Raw genomic sequence first — 22,395 nt, forward strand, 5'->3', positions numbered from 1 at the left:
TGCTGGACAGGGAGTTTTGGAGGTGGCTGCGGGCAGGGATTGAGAGATTTAGGGATCTCTTTATTGATGAGGGTTTCCCAAGCCTGGAAGAGCTGGAGGAGGAGTTTGAGTTGCCAGGGGGGAATGGGCTCTGGTATCTGCAGGTGAGGGATTTTGTGCGGAGGCAGGTTTCGACATTCCCGCACCTGCCGCACCGGGGACTGCAGGATAAGGTGGTGTCGAGAACAGGAGTAGGAGAGGGGAAGGTCTCAGAGATCCATAAGGAGCTGATGGAGTGGGAGGGAGGCCCGATAGGGGAGGTGACGAGAAAGTGGGAAGGCGAGCTGGGTGGGGAGTTGGAAGCCTGGTCATGGAAGGAGGCCCTGAGGAAAGTTAAATGCATCCTCGTTGTGCACCAGGCTCAGCCTGATACAGTTTAAAGTGGTCCACAGGGCACACATGACTGTGGCCCGGATGAAAAGGTTCTTTGAGGGGGTGGAGAATTGGTGTGGACGCTGTGCAGGGGGACCTGCGAACCATGTCCATGTGTTTTGGGCATGTCCGAGGCTGAGGGGTTTCTGACAGGGGTTTGCTGATGTCTTGTCAGAGATCTTACAAGTCAGGGTGGTTCCGAGTCCAGAGGTGATGATGTTCGATGTGTCAGAAGACCCGGGAAGGGGGTGAGAGAGGCCGATGTCCTGGCCTTTGCCTCCCTGGTTGCCCAGAGGTGGATCTTACTAGGGTGGAGAGACTTGGAGCCCCAAAGTCAGGGGTATGTGTTAACATGGCTCGAAAAAAATAAAATTTGCCTTGAGGACTTTGTTATAGGGTTTGCTCGAAGGTGGCAGCCGTTCATCGACTTCTTTGATAAAAATTCAGCTGTTAGCAAGGGTGGGGGGGAGGGGAGACATGGGAGAGACGTGTAAGGATAGGAGAACCAACGGAGGGGTGGTTGGGGAAGGTGGCACTGTTTGTGTGAGCCATGTTGGCTTGGGTTTGTGCCGGGGGATTTTGTTGATTACATTATTGTGTTTTTGTTGAAATTTGATGTTTAAAATTGTTAAAATTATAAATGCCTCAATAAAATATTTGATTTTATTACCTTTCTGTTAAAGGGACTGGGGGTGAGAGGGATAGGTTCACTTCCTGAATGTTTACTATGCTGTAACAATGCACAAAGATGCACTGAGTATTTACCACTCATTACAGGTTGAGCATCCCTTATCCGAAATTCTGAAAACCCCCAAATTTTGAAATCTGCATTTTTTCCAGCGTGCCGCGAATGCGCAATTCCCAATGTTCCACACATGTGCAGTTCCCAATGCGTGCTGCACATGTGCAGTTCCCAACATTCTGTACATGCACAGTTTCCAATATTCCGCACATGCGCAGTTCCCAACGCACACCACACATGCGCAGTTCCCAATGCGGCCACACCTGCGCAGTATATTGCAAAATCCGAAAAATTCCGAACTCTGATGCACACTCGCCCCCAAGCATTTCATTTGGAGTATCCAATTTTTTTTCCCAATTAAGGGACAATTTAGTGTGTCCAATCCACCTAACCTGCATATCCTTGGGTTGTGGGGGTGAGACCCACACAGACATGGGGAGAATGTGCAAACTCCACACGGACAGTGACCCCGGGCTGGGATCAAACTCGGTCCTCAGTGCTGTAGGCAGCAATGTTAACCAATGTGCCACACGCTGCCCTAGCCCCAAGCATTTCGGATAAGGTATTTTCAACCTGTACAACCAAATACTGTGAAGAGAAAAACCACCCCATCTGGAGACAGAGAACAAAACTACACAATACACAAACCAGGGGCAAAATTCTCCGACCCCCAGCAGGGTCGGAGAATCGCGTGGGGGCGCCTAAAATCCCACCCCCGCCGTGGCAGAGATTCTCCGCCACCCGGGAAGTGGCGGTGGCGGGAATCACACCACTCCGATCGGCAAGATGATGAAATACATTTTAAAATGGATTTCAAACTGGGTTTTAGTATTTACATTAAAATGGCTAAATCAATGATCTTTTACCTATCAGAAATAGCTGGTTCCCTTCAAGGGGCAATTGCAGCTGCTGCCTGTCTGTTCCACAGAACACCCCCAGGACAGAGTCCTGTCTGTGGTAATATGGCGATGGTCACTTTAACTCGCACTGACCCTGGCGGCCTCTAATTGCAGAGCTGAAGGCTATCACTAATAGGGAATTGGCAATGTTAGTAATGTGAGCACTACACAGCTCCCAAATGGATTCCTGTGGGTATGCGCGCCATGTTGCAGTTGAGTGTTGCTGCCTAGTAGCCCAATCAGACTGCGAGGCCTGGACACCTTGCTTGAACACCGCCGGCATCAACACCACAGAGGCAGCAGCTTACAATCAAATATCCAGGACCTGGGCCTCAGCACTGGGGAAATCCCCGCGATCAGAGGGTGGATGTGTGGATTGGAGAGGGAACCTGCGCCCAGTCCAGGAGATGTTCCCAGAAGAGGTCTGGGGTCCAGTGCCCAGGGGCCTGTGTTGTGGCCGTGGATGAGTGTGCAGGATGGGTCCCCTGGCACAACCAGCTCGTTGGATGGCACCCTGAGAGCTAGTAGGTAATGTAAGGGTGCGGAAGGCTTGGGGAACTCGAGGGTACCGGGGTGGGAGCCGTAATAGATTGTCCATCTCTTAGCCTCTCCAATTCCTTACAGATATCACATGATGGATGATATTGTGGGCCCCGCAGCAGCTGCCCTCGCGGTGACGGCAGCAGCGGCTGCCCAGACAGCCAGATGCCAGAGAAAACAGCGGCAACAGCATCAACAGAGGTTCGAGGCGGCAGCCCATGTGCAGAAACCGTCCCACACCCTGATGACTCGGCCACCCATAAGGCCAGGGAGGTACCCAGAGGGAAGGCCGGGGACAATCCAAGGTGTACAGGCGTCGCTGGTCATTTGAGAAGATGTCGGAGATGTACCACAGGAGGCTCTGCCTCAAAAAAGGGATGGTGTGGTACCTGTGTCATGTCCTTGCGGACTTGGCACCACGTGGAGGAGGAGGCTACCTTCTGCTCGTGGCCATCAAAGTCACCAAAGCCCTGAACTTTTACGCCTCGGGTTCACACCAGGGCTTGAGCGGGGGACTTGTGTGGCATTCCCCAGCCAGCAGCAGGTTGTCCTTTGACACACTGCTCACCTTTGTCCTGCCATTAACACATTTTGATCACTTAATGTGCCACTATCAGCACCCTTCTTTGTCATTACCTCCACCATTTATATTCCTTGTCTTTCTGTCCATGCCATCTTTGTCAATCTCCACCTATCGCTGGCTCTCTATCCAGCCCCACTGCTCGACGACCCCCCCCCCCCCCCCCCCCCCCCCCCCCCCCCCCCCCCCCCCCCCCCCCCCCCCCCCCCCCCCCCCCCCCACAACAAGACCATAAATATGATTCTATTTCCAGTTCTTTCCAGCATTAAAAAAGAGTCATCCAGACTTGAACCATTAGCTCCTTTCTCGCCCCACAGATGCTATCAGACCTGCTAAAATTGTCCAGTATTTTCCGTTTTTGTTTCAGATTTCAGCACCCGCAGTAATTTGCTTTAATGTTCAAGCTAATCAGTAAGATTGGTTGGTAGGTGTCCACAACTCTGATATTATAGTTAGAATACATATATATATATTGTCTGGACCAGGAGAGGATCTCAAGGAAGGTGTAAGGTGTCTGCCACAATTGCTGATTCCTCAATTTCTCAGATGCCATCTTTAGCTTGGACATAGTTTAACAAGACTTTACTAAATAAGGGCAAAGAATACTTTGTATTTTCTTGTCTATTCGCAATGATTACATGGAAGTTAGGTATATTAGATATGTCTGGTTCATGGTATGAAACAGTAGAACTTCCTCAGCAGAAGTGTGAGGCTCCACCCAGCTGTGAAGTGACCAACAGGGAAGTTTTTTTACAGGGAAAGAGCATTTGTACAGCTATGTCAAACCTGTGACATATCTTGTAAATAAATCCCTGGCTGAGACCTGTGAAGATGGAAAGCAAACTTCAATCCTTTCTAATCTACAGCCTTAGAAAATGATGTAAACCTTTCAGAGTTCCTGCTGAATCTCACTGAAACCACAAACAAAGCCACAATTAATGAAGAAGCTGTCTCTTTTATCCAAAGGTAGGGATATCAATGTATTTGAGAAGAAAGCGACAGCAAGATCTGAATTTAAAACAATGAACAACACCAACCTTGCTGAAAATAGATGACTCAAAGAAGATCTGCTCTGTTAGCTGTTGGGCATCAAATAGCCAACATCAGTGACACGACTAGTCCCAAGTGCTTCCACTAGATTCTTGAGAAGAAATATTAGTTAATTTATTATTACCAATATTTACAGTAGTTGTGTAAATACAAGGTGTACGTTTTTCAACTTCTTAATTTTGACCCATTGCCTCAGATTTCTGTTGTCTTTTTAATTATGTAGTCTATGCTTAATTTGAAGTTGACTAATTCAAATGAGCTGTTAATTGGCACCAAAATCAAGTAGAAAGCTCCCATGTTGTTGCATTAAAATTATTTAGTTAGTGTTATTCAACAGTCTGAATTATTTGCAAACTAAAACATCGCAGAGAAATGAACAGGATTTGACAGTAGCTCAGTCTCACTGCCGCCTTTGCATCAATAGAAAGCCACATATCAATGTGAAAGAGGCAGCATAACTCGGGAGCCCATAGTGTGCAGAGGGAAGCCATCTTACTCCCTTTATCTTTGACACTATGTGCCATGGGACTTGAGAAATGAATGTGAACTTTAAAAAATGCTCACCGAATTCTTTGTATCTTTGGGACACTTGGTAAACTATACTGCAGGGTTTAATGTTATAAGAATGAAGGTGCAGCAAATTTGCTTGAGAGCAGATCTCTAGTATGTGTATAGGTTCACGTGTGTATCCCGAGGCAGGCACAACACAACTCGCAGTCTACAATTTAACATAGATCTTGCAGGCTGTTGTCACACTTTACAGCTCCTGCAATATGATCACAGCTACATTGCTGCCAATTAATTTCTAATGGACCTTGTTCTACAAAAGAAGTATTGATATCAGCTGAGCAAGGGGACTGGCCCAGAACATCCGCAGTAGTAAAATCATCGACCTGAAATGTAGGGCAGATTCTTACTGTGGAGCCAGATATCTTGCCTGCCAACTGGTGAGAGACCCACAGTGCCTATTTTCGGGAAGGCCCACTGAACATAGAATGATAGAATTTACAGTGCAGAAGGAGGCGATTCGGCCCATCGAGTCTGCACCAGCCCTTGGAAAGAGCACCCTACTTAAGCCCATGCCGCCACCCTGTCCCCGTAACCCAGTAACCCCACCTAACCCTTTTGGACATTAAGAGGTAATTTAGCATGGCCATTCCACCTAACCTGCACATATTGGGACTGAGAGAGGAAACCGGAGCACCCAGAGGATACCAATGCAAACACGGAGAGAAAGTTTCAAACACCACACAGTTACCCGAGGCCAGAATCAAACCTGGCTCCTTGGAGAAGCAGTGCTAACCATTGTGCCGCCGTGCCAATCAAGCAGTGGTGAGGCCACCACTGGACCTTCCACTAGAATCAAGACCCTGGGGGCAGACGTCCTGCCAACCAATCAGAGACTAGCAGCTCGTGTGCTCACTAATGCCACTGAGGAAGCCATGGCTGTTGCCGTGAAGAGCAGCCCTCAGAAAGATAGGATCACAGAGGACCCAGTTCACTGGGGGACAGTTCACGAGGATGGGGGTTACAGGGGGTGGGGGGTGTTGTAAGCAAGAACTGCGTCAACCGGGTCTCCCAGGATCCTATTTTCCTGGAGGTCTGTTTCCACATCCCCTGCTTAAATGCCTGGACCGCTGCTCAGCCAAACCGTTGGGAGACGGGGTGGTATGGGGCGCTGCGTACAAGGCGGATCCCATTTGCGTCCACATAAGAGCCAAATTCTGTGCTGGTAAAAGCTGTCCCGTTATCCAAGGTGATTATCTCCGGGATGCTGTGCGTACTAAAAGTACGGCACAACCGCTCGACGGTGGCCCGCATGGTAGTTGCATGCATCCTGTGGACCTCCAGCCACTTGGAGTGGGTGTCCCCAATGTTAAGGAACATCATCCCAGGAGAGGGCCTGCAAAGTATATGTGGAGGCAGGCCCTAGGGTGACCCGGCCATTCCCACAGTGGAGCGGCACCGCCCGGGGCAACCTCTGGTGCTCCTGGCAAGGTACTCAACCTTTGGCCAACTATTTGGTGTCAGCATCGATCCTAGGCCACTAGATGTAGCTGTGGGCCGGCATTTACATTTTCATGGTGTCCGTTGTAGAGGCCCTGCACGAGTGGGCCCTGCTCATGGTAAAGAACCACCACTCACGTTCCCCAAAGGATTATGCCTTACTCTACACTCAGCTCCTGGCTTTTGGCCACGAACACCTTAAAATCATACAGAAAAGCCCTGTGCTGGGCCCCATATTGGATAATGTAGCGGATGTGGAACACTTGCGAGTCCTCCTGGGTCCAACTGCAGATGGGCAATGTTATGACTGGTAAAGAATCCATAAAATGGAGGGCAGCGATGACCTTGTCTGCTGGCGCTGGCGTCAGCGGTCTGGTGGGCAGGGGAAAGCAACTCAGCGTGTACACGTGGGCAATCTTTGACCCCACCCGATGCTCCAACTTATCCTGATATGTGGCCAGGAACAAGGCCCAACGCTGGATGCAAGGGGACACAATGGGAGGAATTGCCGATCCTCCTTGAATAATCCCAGCAATGGTTTATGGACCATCAGAATAATAAAGTGGGGGCGGCATGTGGCACAGTGGTTAGCACTGGGACTGCGGCGCTGAGGACCCGGGTTCGAATGTCCTGTTCGAGTGCTCTGGGTCACTGTCCGTGTGGAGTTTGCACATTCTCCCCATGCCTGCGTGGGTTTCACCCCCACAATCCAAAGATTTGCAGGTTAGGTGGATTGGCCACACTAAATTGCTCCTGAATTGGAAGAAATGAATTGGGTACACTAAAGGTACAAAAGAATAGAATTATAAAGGGATTTCTGTAAATATATTGGTAAAATTTACATGCTGAAAATGTTGCCAGACCTTCCTTTTCAATCTGGGTGTAGTTTTGTTCAGTGTCCGCAAGGATCCTGGACATAAAAGCGATGGAGTGAAGGATGGCCCCGACCCCGTAAGGCAACACAGCGCAGGTCAAGATGAGCGGCTTGGAGGAGTTGAAATAGGTGAAAAGCAGGAAGGACGCCAGCCATGTCGCATTTCTGAAAAAGCTATAGGCTGGGCCTGGACCCACTTGCACAGTTGGACCTTTTTGAACAGCCGGAGGAGGGGGACCAACAGGGTGGCCAAGTTCGGGAAAAACGTGGCGTAATAGTTGACCAAATCCAGAAAAGGCGGAGATGTGTTGGCCTGCCTGGTATGGGTGTCTGTTGGAGAGACCTCACCTTGTCCTTGATGGATGCAGGCCATAGCGGTCCACGCAGTAATTGAGGTACGTGACCTCGGCTGCATTAAAAACACATTTCTCCTGCCAGAGGCAGTCACCGGTTCCTGGAATGTTGACAAAACTTCAGCCAAGTTCCGTAAACGTTCCTGGTCGGAAGATCCCTGATTAGGACATCGTCGAGGTAAACCGTGGCCTGGGGTAAACCTCGCAGGATGTTTTCCACAACCCACTAAAAAATGGCATATGCCAAGGAAACGGCAAAAGGCAAATGTGTGTACACGTACAGGCCCCAGTGCGTGTTGACCATTACAAAACGCCACGAGTCGTGGCTTTGTGAACGTGCAACTTCTGATGAGCTTCGAAGACAAGTCCTCAATATGGGGGCAGGGTAACGATCCGAATGAGAAACCTGTTTCACCATCATTTTGTAAATGCCGCACTGGCGTACAGAGCTGTCAGGCTTCAGCACAGGGACGACAGGAGCAGCCCAATCCGAGAACTGATCAGCACATATTATACCCATGTGGGCGTCAATCCACGTGAGACAAACTCTTGATCATGCATAGGTTGGTGCACCACAAGCCGTGAGCAAAACCACCCTCTGTCTTTCATCCCCGATAATCATGTTTGTCCAAAAAAAGTATTGCATCCATTCGATGTACCATTCTCAGCCATCCCTACCTGCCTCCAAACGATCAAATTCAGCATATACTTCCTTCCGGCCACAGGGTATATGGGACCAGTCGAGCGCGATAATAGAGTGTTTATGCCAGTGGGTCCACACTGATCCTGGCTACGCTCCCCTGTATGGTGCCCAGGCCCTCCTGGAATATGCTGGGGAACTTCGACAGGATTCCTTCTTGTCTGTTTGGGTACATTCTGCAAACCTGCTGCCAATCCATCTGCAGGTGCTGCAACCAGTTGCTGCCCAGCAAACTTGGTTTGTTGCCATGCACCACCACCAGTGGTAGGCTTGTCAACCGTCCGTAGGTGACGGGGACCATCAATGTATCTCCAATCACCAATGGCTCCACCATCTATGCTGCTAATTGGGTATCGGTATCCTATAATGCCAATGTTATGAGGCCTGACCGAATCCTATCAAAAGTGCGACAGCTGGCCATGGAGATCGCTGCTCTGGTATTCAGCTCCATTTGGATGGAATGTCCATTCACCTGCAAGGCTAACTGGATGGGGGCAAGCCGTGGGCCGTCATGCAGTATAGCTGCTGGTAGTGAGCGTCTTCCTCCTCTATGAAGTAGGACCGATTGCGTGGGTGTCAATCCACGTGAGACAAACTCTTGATTATGCATAGAACCATAGAATTTACAGCGCAGAAGGAGGCCATTCGGCCCATCGAGTCTGCACCAGCTCTTTGAAAGAGCACCCTACCCAATCCCACACCTCCACCCTATCCCCATAACCCAGTAACCCAACCCAACACAAAGGGCAATTTTGGACACTAAGGGTAATTTAGCATGGCCAGTCCACCTAACTTGCACATCTTTGGACTGTGGGAGGAAACCGGAGCAGCTGGAGGAAACCCACGCACACACGGGGAGAACATGCAGACTCCGCACAGACAGTGACCCAAGCCGGGAATCGAACCTGGGACCCTGGAGCTGTGAAGCAATTGTGCTAACCACCATGCTACCGTGCTGCCCAAAAGTATTGCATCCATTCGATGTACCATTCTCAGCCATCCCTACCTGCCTCCAAACGATCAAATTCAGCATATACTTCCGGCCGCAGGGCATAAGGGACCAGTCAAGCGTGATAATAGTTTGTTTATGCCAGTGGGTCCACACTGATCCTGGCTACCGTCTCCTGTATGGTGCCCAAACGGTTCCAGCTTCTCAATGTGGGGCATTTCTACAGGTGGGCTGGAGGCTACCGAAGGCCTAAATAAGATGGTCCAGTTTCGCAGTTGTTAGGATATTGTTGTAAAACATTTGTCTAATCTATTTTTCCTTTTCTAATCCCTGCCCTATTGGCTGCCTTTAATCTACAGCTCATGCTGGCTGCTGCCACAGTGAGACTTTTGCTTAAACTGCAGACTTTAGGCAAACTCAATCACCTTTGGTCTAATGGACTAATAATAATAATATTTATTAGTGTCACAAGTAGGGTTACATTAAGACTGCAATGAAGTTACTGTGAAAATCCCATAGTCGCCACACTCCTGCGCCTGTTTGGGTACACAGAGGGATAATTCAGAATGTCCAATTCGCCTAACAAGCATGTCTTTTGGGACTTATGGGAGGAAACTGGAGCACCTGGAGGAAACCCACGCAGACACGGGGAGAACGTGCAGACTCCGCACAGACAGTGACCCAAGCCAGACTAGCCAGGACTTCCCCTTTGGTTCTGTGGCAGAGCCCATGATGTCAGTTTGATAGGCTTGGCAAGCAGCCAATTGGTGAATCTAAGTTTCTGAGCTATCTCCTGTTGTTGCTTGCAATTCATGGAGCCATTCAGAAACTTCCAGAAGAAAGGCGGGTCATGTGAAGAGCCCCATTTTTGTCCTGAATTCGGAGAAAAGAAATTCAGACAGGTAGAAGCTGGAAGACACTCTCTCCCTGCTCTCTCCCTCTCTGTCAGGCGATTTAAAAGGCTGCAAATCAGACCTGTGAAGGCAGTCCTATTTAAAATGCTGGAGTTTATGCACAGAGATCAGGGTGAAGGGAAAATCCTGTACAATTCTCAGTTATAAAGCCCCAGTAATATCTCAGTGAGACTGAGGCCGAACGACAAAATTGCACCTACCTGAATCTCTTGTATGAACCAATTCCCCAGAGGGTCGCATTTGGAGAAGACCGGCAGTACAGAGGCCACAACCGTAGCATCTCAAACCTTTTCCTTCCATTCCTATTATTCCAAACCCTTTTCCTATCTCTTCACCGTGTGTCTGTTTTGTGTGTGTCTGGGTGAAGGGTGGGATGGGGTTTTGGGAATTGGTACAATAGTAGACCATAGTTCCAATTATTTCCTTTATACATTCATCTTTTACTCTTGTTATACATAAACAATTTGTTCATGTTTTACTTACAAATCTGGTGTCTGTAACTCATTGGAGCAGTCAAGGGGTAAAGATATCAGGAAAACACAAATTATTGGTTAATTTGCTTATGTTGGGACTCCAGGGTCTGTGGCGCTGGACCTGACCGCGCACTCGGCCAGGGTGTCGGAACACAGAACTCGGTGCTGATGGCAGCTCTAGTTTACCCTTGTTGCTAATGTAGTATCCACGCCGAGAGAATAAGCATGAAATTGCATGTAGGATGCAAACAAAACTCTTTTATTTACTCTGCACTATACATAAATCTCTTTTTGTCGAAGTGTCTCCCTTCCCGACCTGCAGCCAAGTTGGGATTTTTACACTGTGAGGGCTCCCCTCGTTAAAGGGGAAACCCAGCCCCGTTACCGAGGAAGTTCATATTCTGTGAAGGTCACGAGGAAACAAATGGTATATATCCCGTGACCTCCATGGGGGTTATAACAGAAAGCAAAAATCATACAGACACAGTTACCTTCACCAGCAGATTCTGCTGCTACATATAACCATGATCCCATGGGCACGCCTTTTCGTCTGCCTCCTCATACCCGCTGTAAAGCATTCCCAAACATTTTCTCATCCACCACTGGAAAATGTAGCAGGCAACAAAATATTGCATCCAATTAGTTCTTTAACAAGCTAAATAGCTTGTTAATTGGCTATTTGAAAATGGTGGGTGGGCTTCAGATTATGCATTCATTCACTTTCCGTAATATCAGAGACTGGCGTGATGATATTGGATTTCTGAGCTGATGTCATCACACTGTATTTTGCATTCACACTGGGAGAATGGGTGGGGAGGCCCACACGACATGCGACTGTAAAATTCAAGATCATTGTTTTTAAAAAAGGAAATGGAAATAAGTGGAAGCATTTGCCGAGAGCTGGTAAAGGGGTAATGAGCAGAGGAGCTTCCTCCAGTATCCATAAAATTCTATATTGTAAAATCATCAGACTTAACTTTTCGCTTGTGTGCTGAGGAAAATTGTAGCAATTTATCACCTCCCTGATTATATAAATTATCCTAGCACAGACTGGCTGTCATACCTATGGTCAATTTGGGAAGAATCATAGAATGATTACAGCACAGAAAGAGGCCGTTTGGCCTGTCATGTCTATATTGGCTCTCTACAAAAGGAACTCACCCTTTCCCATAGCCCTGCAAATGTTTCCGCTTCAGATAAATCTCCAATCCTCTCTTGAAAACCACAATTGAATCTGCCAAGTTCCCTTTTCCAGAAACGAATCACTTGCTACATAAAGACATTTTTCCTCATGTCACCATCGCTTATTTGGCCAATCATCTCAAATGGGTATCCTCTGGTTCTCAATCCTTCCAGTAATGTGAACGAGATGTGAATACAGAGCAGTTTTCGAATCTCATACCATATTTGGTTTACTTACACATTGACGAGTAGATTTACCATCCAAGACACCGTAAGACCAAGTTTCAATATATAACATATATAATGTTATATATTTGAATATATAACATATAACATATAATGGGGCAGCACGGTAGCATAAGGGTTAGCACAATTGCTTCACAGCTCCAGGATCCCAGGTTCGATTCCCGACTTGGGTCACTGATTGTGCGGAGTCTGCACGTTCTCCCCGTGTGTGCGTGGGTTTCCTCCGGGTGCTCCGGTTTCCTCCCACAGTCCAAAGATGTGCAGGTTAGGTGGATTGGCCATGGTAAATTGCCTTTAGTGTTCAAAATTGCCCTTAGTGTTAGGTGGGATTACTGGGTTATGGGGATAGGGTGAAGGTGTGGGCTTGGGTAGGGTACTCTTTCAAAGAGCCGGTGCAGACTCGATGGGCTGAATGGCCTCCTTCTGCACTGTAAATTCTATGAAATGTGGAGCTCAATCATTTCACATAACTGCAGCACAGTGAAAGGGCTCTACTTTCTAATAACACAATGTGCAATCTGCTCCAACAAATCTATAATTCCCTGGTTACCTTTAGCCTTTTTCTCACAAAGGAAGATGATTCAACTAAAATTAACTGTGATAGATGCACCCAGTGAGGGCAAGGAGTTTGCTATCAAGTATTGATTTGCTTTTGCAATGTAGAAATAGATCGAGGCCTGCCAATAAAAACCTTTAAAATTATAGGCCAATTAGCCTAACCTCGGTTGTTGGCAAAATTCTAGAATCCATCGTTAAGGATGAGATTTCTAAATTCTTGGAAGTGCAGGGTCGGATTAGGACAAGTCAGCATGGATTTAGTAAGGGGAGGTCGTGCCTGACAAACCTGTTAGAGTTCTTTGAAGAGATAACAAATAGGTTAGACCAAGGAGAGCCAATGGATGTTATCTATCTTGACTTCCGGGCAGCACGGTGGCCTAGTGGTTAGCACAACCGCCTCACGGCGCTGAGGTCCCAGGTTCGAATCCCGGCCCTGGGTCACTGTCTGTGTGGAGTTTGCACGTTCTCCCCGTGTCTGCGTGGGTTTCGCCCCCACAACCCAAAAATGTGCAGAGTAGGTGGATTGGCCACACTAAATTGCCCCTTAATTGGAAAAAATAATTGGGTAATCTAAATTTTAAAAAAAAAATCTATCTTGACTTCCAAAAGGCCTTTGACAAGGTGCCTCACGGGAGACTGCTGAGTAAAATAAGGGCCCATGGTATTTGAGGCAAGGTACTAACATGGATTGACGATTGGCTGTCAGACAGAAGGCAGAGAGTTGGGATAAAAGGTTCTTTTTCGGAATGGCAACCGGTGACAAGTGGTGTCCCGCAGGGTTCAGTGTTGGGGCCACAGCTGTTCTCTTTATATATTAACAATCTAGATGACGGGACTGGGGGCATTCTGGCCAAGTTTGCCGATGATACAAAGATAGGTGGAGGGGCAGGTAGTATTGAGGAGGTGGGGAGGCTGCAGAAAGATTTAGACAGTTTAGGAGAATGGTCCAAGAAGTGGCTGATGAAATTCAACGTGGGCAAGTGCGAGGTCTTGCACTTTGGAAAAAAGAATAGAGGCATGGACTATTTTCTAAACGGTGACAAAATTCATAATGCTAAAGTGCAAAGGGACTTGGGAGTCCTAGTCCAGGATTCTCTAAAGGTAAACTTGCAGGTTGAGTCCGTAATTAAGAAAGCAAATGTAATTTTGTCATTTATCTCAAGAGGCTTGGAATATAAAAGCAGGGATTTACTTCTGAGGCTTTATAAAGCACTAGTTAGGCCCCATTTAGAATACTGTGAGCAATTTTGGGCCCCATACCTCAGGAAGGACATACTGGCACTGGAGCGGGTCCAGCGGAGATTCACCCGGATGATCCCAGGATTGGTAGGCCTAACATACGATGAACGTCTGAGGATCATGGGATTATATTCATTGGAGTTTAGGAGGTTGAGGGGAGATCTAATAGAAACGTACAAGATAATGAATGGCTTGGATAGGATGGACGTAGGGAAGTTGTTTCCATTAGCAGGGGAGACTAGGATGCGGGGGCACAGCCTTAGAATAAAAGGGAGTCACTTTAGAACAGAGATGAGGAGAAATTTCTTCAGCCAGAGAGTGGTAGGTCTGTGAAATTCATTGCCACAGAGGGCGGTGGAGGCCGGGACATTGAGTGTCTTTAAGACAGAAATTGATAAATTCTTGATTTCTCGAGGAATTAAGGGCTATGGGGAGAGAGCGGGTAAATGGAGTTGAAATCAACCATGATTGAATGGTGGAGTGGACTCGATGGGCCGAATGGCCTTACTTCCACTCCTATGTCTTATGGTCTTATGGTCTTTACTAATTTGTTTGTGTTTGGTGATGTACCTGTTTTTGATCCAAAGCTATTGTGTCACCTGAAGGCAGTAGGATTGAAGATGCCTATTTGACTCTGATTTGTTATTGCCGTTTGTGTGGACCAAGTACTCTACATGTTCCTGAAGAGGTCCCAATAATGGGTTTCTGTTTATTTATTGATTGAAACAATAGCTCTCATTTCAGATTAAGTTTAAATTATGCAAAAAGCAGCATACCCCATTTAGGAAAGTAAGACTGTTTTAAAATTACCTTCACAGTAAACTGATTCTGCTCTGGGCGACAAATATCACAGGGAAAGAACCTAACATGACATTGCATTAATGGATAATAATGCTATTAACCATGCCACTGATGTGTGCTTCTTCAACAAGACTGGATAGGATATACAGGACCGGAAGTTTAAATTTAAAATGTTTTTAAACTGCAAAACCAAAATGAAGGACTAAGACAGAACACTACAAAGGTCAAAAAGAGTATCATAAAACATGCAGTGATGAGAGGGAACTTCTTCTGGTTTTTAACATTGGGAAATAGGAGTTAACAGGAAGGTGGTGCAGTCAATCTTGATTCCTATTCAATGAGGATGCAGGGACAAAAGAAGAGCACATGGGGCAGCTGATATGGTGATCCAAGATACAGGAGAAAGGAGTTCAGAGGAGTTCAGAGGAGCAATGAACATAGTTGTATTGATTTAACTGGAGAGAGAAAAGAAAGGTTACAGTGGGGGAGAGAGAGAGACAGAGATTGCCTTTCTGGCATTGTGCTTTCCAATGTCCCACATTGTCTCTTCAATAAATATCTTTGTAAAAATCAATTGATTTGTTTATTCATTTCTTTGTTGTTTGCAGGATGTTGCTACTGCATTTATTTACGTGACAGGTGTTGCTGCACTCTTAAAATTGCTCATTGTGTGAAGGCTCTTTCACTGATGACAAGGCACAATATAAATGCTGCACTTAGACAGTTGACTGAACCTTTACAGCCTATTACAAGAGGAATAATTGAAACTCTGCTCTTAAAGTTAAAATTAGTACAAATAAAGCACCAGTTAACAAGAGCTGTGAAATAAAGTAATTTCACTTTTAAATGAAGTGCTAATTGTAAATAATGAAGACAAGCACCTCTGTTTTCTGATGGAAGCTGTTATAAACTGCTCTTAACTGAGAAGTTAATTAGTGTCACTTTGTACTTACTGTGTATTTGTGTCTGACAATAATAACCATTCTTTCTGAATTTTCTCCCAGAGAGTTACGGGTTGCATTCTGTCCAATGTAAACTCCCCAGCTACACCTGTAATTGGACAGCCGCAGAATGGAAGACGCTCTATCTACCAGAACTCCACAATCGCAAACGACAAACCCACTGCAGGTAGGTCTTATCCACCATTTGGGGAGTGGGGTTGCTTTATGCACAACAAATGAAATGTTTTGATAAGGAGTTACATTTATGCAGCAGGCTAGAACCATTCTGTTATGTTTCAAGTAAGCTACTGCAGCTTAACTAGTGGACCCTTAAAGATCAGGATGAATCCAAGACGGTATCCAAGTATGAATGAGCACCTTCAAAGAAGGAACTGCTCGGAGTGAAAAATAAAAGGTTGGTTTGTTAGCAAACACCAAAAAAACAAAAATAAAAGGGGTGGGGCAGTGGTTAGCACTGCTGCCTCATGGCGCTGAGGTCCTGGGTTCGATCCCGGCACTGGGTCACTGTCTGAGTGGAGTTTGCATATGCTCCCGATGTCATCCCCACAACCCAAAGATGTGCAGGGTCGGTAGATTGGCCATGCTAAATTGCCCCTTAATTTGGAAAAAAAAATTGGGTACTCTAAATTTATTTTTAAAACCTACAAATTACAGCAGATACTGGAATCTGAAACAAAAACAGAAAATACTGGACAATCTCAGCAGGTCTGACAGCATCTGTGGAGAGAAAAGGGGGCTAACATCTTCAAACCGACTTCTGGTGGCGGCAATGCGCAGTTGAGCCGCACATTCGGCGGCTCCCGCGATTAACGGACTTCGGGGCTTTTTTCAGGGCCCCCAACGGAGCTGAGGAGGCAAATCCCGACGGGGGAAGAGGCCAGGAGTCGCCCCAGCGGTCCCATGGTCTGGACCAGGAGTGGGGCAGAGAGAAGATCGAGGAAAACACCCAGGAAAAATCGGGGGCAGGAAAACAAAATGGCGGCCGGCAAAAGCTTTGAGGAGCTGAGGAAGTGGGTCCAGGAGCAGCAGACGATTCTGCTGCGCTGCTTCCAGGAGCTGAAGTTGGAGCTGCTGGAGTCCCTGAAGGTAACCAACAGGGAACTGATGGAGACCCAGACAGCCCAGGGGGCTGCGATCCGGGAGCTGCAGCAGCAGGCCGCCGAAAGGCAGGACGAGGTCGTGGCCGTGGTGGGGAAGGTGGAGATGCACGAGGCGCTCCATAAAAGTTGGCAGGAGCGGTTCGAGGAGGAAGAATTTACGGATCCTGGGCCTCACGGAGGGGTCGGACCTAGCGGCCTATGTGGTGATGATGCTAAACTCACTGATGGGGGCTGGATCCTTCCAGGGGCCCCTGGAGTTGGAGGGGGCCCACAGAATTCTGGCTAGGAGGCCCAAGCCGAACGAGCCGCCGCGGGCGGTGTTGGTGAGGTTCCACCGGTTCGTGGATCGTGAGTGTGTGCTCCGGTGGGCCAAGAAGGAGCGGAGCAGCAAATGGGAGAAAACGGAGGTGCGGATCTTCCAGGACTGGAGTGCGGAGATGGCGAAGCGGAGGGCCGGGTTTAACCGGACGAAGGCGGTGCTCCACAGACGGAAGGTGAAGATTGGAATGTTGCAGCCGGCGCGTCTGTGGGTCACCTATAAGGATCGACACCACTATTTTGAGTCCCCGGAGGAGGCGTGGGCCTTCGTGCAAGCCGAGAAACTGGACTCAAACTGAGGGTCCCCCTGATGGGGGATGCTGTATAATACTGTATTTATTTATACTGTATTTGTATTTGCTGGGTTTAGGGTAAGATGTGGGGTGGCTTTAGGGTGGGTGGGGTGATGTCGTACGGGTTTTTTCTATATGGGTTTTCAAGCAGGGGTTGGGTGGACGGGTTCGGGCAGAGGGGTAAATGGGGTGTTCGGGGAGCTGGTGGGGGGGACTGACAATGGGAGTGGCCCTGGAGGAGGCGGGGCCCGGCAGAGCGAAAGCGCGGGCTTTCTGCGGGGTTCCCGCGCTGTGAGAGGGAGGGGGCGTGTTTTCTTTTCCCGCGCAGGAGCGGGGGGAGGGTGGACTCATTGACGGGCACAATGGAGGAGGGGCAGTCCCACGTTGGGAGGAGCCGAAAGTAGGGCGGGAGCCGCTGGGGGCAGCAGAAGTTAGCCGGCTCACGGGAGTGCTGTAGAGGGGGGGGGGGGGGGGCGCGGCTAGGAGGGGTCCTAGCCTGGGGGGGAGGGGAGAGGGGGGGGTACCGGGTTGCTGCTGAAACGGTCAGGAAGGAGCTGGAGGATGCAGGGGGTGCTGGAGGGGGGGAGTTGCCGCCGTGGGAAACTGGCAGAGCGTGGGACGCTGACCGGGGGTGGGCAAGGGAGGGGGTATGGCTAATCGGCAGGGGAAGGGGGCAGGGAGCCCTCGGATCCAGCTGATAACCTGGAATGTGAGGGGGCTGAATAGGCCGGTCAAAGGGGCCTGCGTGTTTGCGCACCTGGGGGGGCTGGGGGCGGATGTGGCCATGCTCCAGGAGACACACCTGAGAGTGGTGGACCGGGTCCGGCAGGAGGGGGGGGGGGGGGCGGGTATTCCACTTGGGGCTGGATGAGAGGAGTAGAGGGGTGGCGATCCTGGTGGGGAAGAAGGTGTCGTTTGAGGCATTGGAGGTGGTGGCTGGCAGTGGCGGGAGGTACGTGGTGGTGGGTGGTGGGTGGCGGGCTGCGGGGGGAGCGGGTAGTGTTGGTGAATGTTTGTGCCCCGGGTTGGGGCAATGCGGGGTTTGTGCGGCATGTGTTGGGCCGCATTCCGGCCCTGGAGGTGGGGGGCCTGATCATGGGGGGGGAACTTTAACACAGTGCTGGATCCCCCATTGGATCGATCCGGGTCCCGGACGGGTGGGGGGTCGGCGGCGGCTGGGGTGTTAGGGGGATTCGTGGGCCGGGTGGGGGGGGGGTGGACCATTGGAGGTTTGCGAGGCCAAGGGCCAGGGAATACTCGTTTTTCTCCCACGTACATGAGGCCTACTCGAGGGTTGGTTTTTTTGTACTGAGCAGGGGGTTGGTTTCGAGGGTGGAGGATGTGGAATACTCCGCCATTGCCATTTTAGATCATGCCCCGCACTGGATGGACCTCGGGCTGGGGGAAGAGAGGGGCCAACGTCCGCTCTGGCGCATGGAGGTGGGGCTGCTGGCAGATGAGGAGGTGGCCGTAAGGGTCCGGGGGTGTATCGAGAGATACCTCGAGGCCAATGATAACGGGGAGGTTCGGGTGGGGACGGTCTGGGAGGCATTGAAGGCGGTGATGAGGAGGGAATTGATCTCCATCCGAACCCGTGTGGGAGGGGGGGGGGGGGGGAGGAGCAGAGGGGGGGGGGGGGAGCAGAGGGAGAGGGGGGGACTGATACGGGAGATGGTGCAGGTGGATGGGAGATATGCGGAGGCCCCAGAGGAGGGGTTGCTGGGGGAGAGGCGTAGCTTTCAGGCCAGATTTGACCTACTGACGACCAGAAAGGCGGAAGCTCAGTGGAGGAAAGCACAGGGGGCGGTGTATGAATACGGGGAGAAGGCGAGCAGGATGCTGGCACTCCAGCTCCGGAAGCGAGACTCGGCCAGGGAGATTGGGGGAGTGACGGATAGAGCTGGGAAGGTGGTGCAGAGGGGGGTAGATGTCAATGGGGTCTTCAGGGACTTCTATGGGGATATTGTACCGGTCTGAACCCCCGGTGGAGGGGGGTGGAATGGGGCGCTTTTTGGACAAGTTGCGATTCCCGAGGGTGGAAGAGGAGCAGGTGGAGGGACTAGGGGCGCCGATCGAGCTGGAGGAGGTGGCCAAAGGGATAGGGAGCATGCAGTCGGGGAAGGCGCCGAGTCCGGATGGGTTTCCGGCTGAATTCTATAAAAAGTATTTGGACCTGTTGGGCCCCCTGTTGGTCCGGACCTTTAACGAGGCAAGGGAGGGGGGGGGCTCTGCCCCCAACTATGTCACAGGCGCTGATTTCCTTGATCCTGAAGCGGGACAAGGACCCTCTGCAGTGTGGATCATATAGGCCGATTTCGCTGCTGAACGCCGACGCTAAGCTGCGGGCAAAGATCCTGGCCACTAGAATAGAGGATTGTGTGCCTGGGGTCATACATGAGGACCAGACGGGGTTTGTGAAGGGAAGGCAGCTGAACACAAACGTGCGAAGGCTCCTCAACGTCATTATGATGCCGGCTGTGGAAGGGGAGGCGGAGATAGTGGTGGCATTAGACGCGGAGAAGGCCTTCGATAGGGTTGAGTGGGAGTACTTGTGCGAGGTGTTGGAGAGGTTTGGGTTTGGGGAGGGGTTTATCCGGTGGGTGAGGCTGCTCTACAAGGCCCCGATGGCAAGTGTAGCCACAAATAGGAGGAGGTCGGAGTACTTTCGGCTGTATCGGGGGACGAGACAGGGGTGCCCCCTGTCCCACTTGCTCTTCGCGTTGGCGATTGAGCCCCTGGCCATGGCACTGAGGGAGTCGGGGAACTGGAGGGGCCTGGTGCGGGGTAGGGAGGAGCATCGAGTGTCGCTGTACGCGGACGACCTGTTGCTGTATGTGGCGGACCCGGTGGGGGGGATGCCAGAGGTGATGAGGATTCTTAGGGAATTCGGGGGTTTCTCGGGGTATAAGTTGAACCTGGTCAAGAGTGAGGTGTTTGTGGTGCATCCGGGGGATCAAGAGGAGGGGATTGGTAGGCTCCCATTGAAGCAGGCAGAGAAGAGCTTCAGGTACCTAGGGGTCCAGGTGGCGGGGAGCTGGGGGACCCTGCACAAGCTCAACCTCACAAGATTGGTGGAGCAGATGGAGGAGGAGTTTAAGAGATGGGATATGTTACCCCTGTCACTGGCGGGGAGGGTGCAGTCCGTCAAGATGACGGTGCTCCCGAGGTTTTTGTTCCTGTTCCAGTGCCTCCCCATCCTTATCCCGAAGGCCTTTTTTAGGAGGGTCAACAGGAGTATCACGGGATTTGTGTGGGCACATGGGACTCCGAGGGTTCGAAGAGTGTTCCTGGAACGAGGCAGGGATAGTGGGGGCTGGCGTTGCCCAACCTCTGTGGGTACTACTGGGCGGCCAACGCAGCGATGGTGGGTAATGGACGAGGAAGGGGCAGCGTGGAAGAGGATGGAGGCGGCGTCTTGTGTGGGCACGAGCCTGGAGGCACTAGTAACGGCGCCGTTGCCGCTCCCTCCAACGAGGTATACCACGAGCCCGGTGGTGGCGGCTACCCTCAAAATTTGGGGGCAATGGAGACGGCACAGGGGAGAAATGGGGGGCTCGATGGAGGCCCCGATACGGGGAAACCATCGGTTCGTCCCAGGGAGCATTGATGGTGGATTTCTGGGCTGGCACAGGGCAGGGGTTAGGAGGTTGAGGGACCTGTTTGTGGAGGGGAGGTTCGCGAGCTTGGGGGAGTTAGAGGGGAAGTTTGGGCTCCCCCCGGGGAACATGTTTCGGTACATGCAGGTTAGGGCGTTTGCCAGGTGGCAGATGGAGGGGTTCCCCTTGCTGCCCCCACGTGGGGTACAGGACAGGGTGCTCTCGGGGGTGTGGGTTGGAGGAGGGAGGATTTCGGACATATACCGGGTAATGTAGGAGGTAGACGAGGCCTCGGTGGAGGAACTGAAGGGGAAGTGGGAAGAGGAGCTGGGGGAGGAGATTGAGGGGGGGACGTGGGCGGATGCCCTGGAGAGAGTGAATTCCTCCTCTTCCTGTGCGAGGCTTAGCCTCATACAGTTCAAGGTGCTGCATAGGGCCCACATGACTGGGTCGAGGATGAGCAGGTTTTTCGGGGGCGAGGACAGGTGTGCTAGGTGCTCGGGGAGCCCAGCGAACCACGCCCATATGCTTTGGGCGTGCCCAGCGTTGGGGGAGTTTTGGAAGGGGGTAGCAAGGACAGTGTTGAGGGTGGTGGGATCCAGGGTCGAGCCAGGCTGGGGACTCGCACTTTTTGGGGTTGCAGTGGAGCCGGGAGTGCAGGAGGCGATAGAGGCCGGTGTTCTGGCCTTTGCTCCAATGGAAGGATGCGAGGCCTCCAAGCATGGAGGCCTGGATCTCTGATATGGCGGGGTTCATTAAATTGGAGAGGGTGAAATTTGCCCTGAGTGGATCAGTACAAGGGTTTTTCAGGCGGTGGCAGCCTTTTCTGGACTTCCTGGCGGAAAGGTAGGGAAATAGGCCGACAGCAGCAGCAGCCCGGTGGGGGCCGGGGGTGGGGGGAGGGGTGGGGGGTGGGGGGGGGGGGGTAAGGATTGGGGGGAGGGAGAACTGTGTACATGGGTCTGTGGAGGGTGCAATCTCTCTCTTTTTTGTTTTTCTCTGTTTTCTTTTTCTTTGTTTTTGTTCTTTCCTTTTGTTTGAAGTTGCTCTTGAAGCTGGGGGGGGGGGGGTGTTGTTCATGGGGTGTTACCGCGGTTGTATGTTAATAGAGTTAAGATGTTTATATTTTGTATTTTGTAAAAATTATTTTTTTTTTAAAAAGAAAAGGGGGCTAACATCTCAAGTGTGGATGACTCTTTGTCAAAGCTCAAAGCATCATGACAACTGAGTTGGTAACTGAAATCTGCCAAGTACCTGATTTTAAATTGCACTTTGGAATCTTTACCACTGCTTTGTCAATTGAATTCCACAACTTTTGCCCGTTGTTTGTGAAAGTTATAGGTGACTGGTCTTTATTTTTTCAGTTGTACCAGTCAAACTCCATTGGCATTGTACATGAAGAGATAGGACTAAGTGTATTCTTCAAATAAAGTGAGGTTAGAGGACATGGTATATTTATCCCCAGAGGGATAATTCCAGTTAAGGTCATTCATTCAGTCCTTATTTATGTCCCATTATAAATTCCCATGTCCATCTTCATAATAATAGCTTTTGTAAACTGGTCACACTGTGATGACACCTTTCGCTGTTCATGGTGTTGAAGCAAAA

At 50.1% G+C, this 22,395-nt stretch overlaps 1 protein-coding gene across 1 annotated transcript in view; it reads left to right on the forward strand.

Moving 5' to 3' along the window:
- Positions 1-22,395, forward strand: part of nmnat2 (nicotinamide nucleotide adenylyltransferase 2) — a 366,697-nt gene that overhangs the window by 310,370 nt on the left and 33,932 nt on the right. The window contains exon 5 of the mRNA XM_038793504.1: positions 15,523-15,646. Coding sequence (XP_038649432.1) covers positions 15,523-15,646 — 124 coding nt within the window. The remainder of the gene's footprint in view (positions 1-15,522; positions 15,647-22,395) is intronic.

This window comes from Scyliorhinus canicula, chromosome 4 (assembly GCF_902713615.1).
Source record: "Scyliorhinus canicula chromosome 4, sScyCan1.1, whole genome shotgun sequence".
NCBI lineage: Eukaryota > Metazoa > Chordata > Chondrichthyes > Carcharhiniformes > Scyliorhinidae > Scyliorhinus > Scyliorhinus canicula.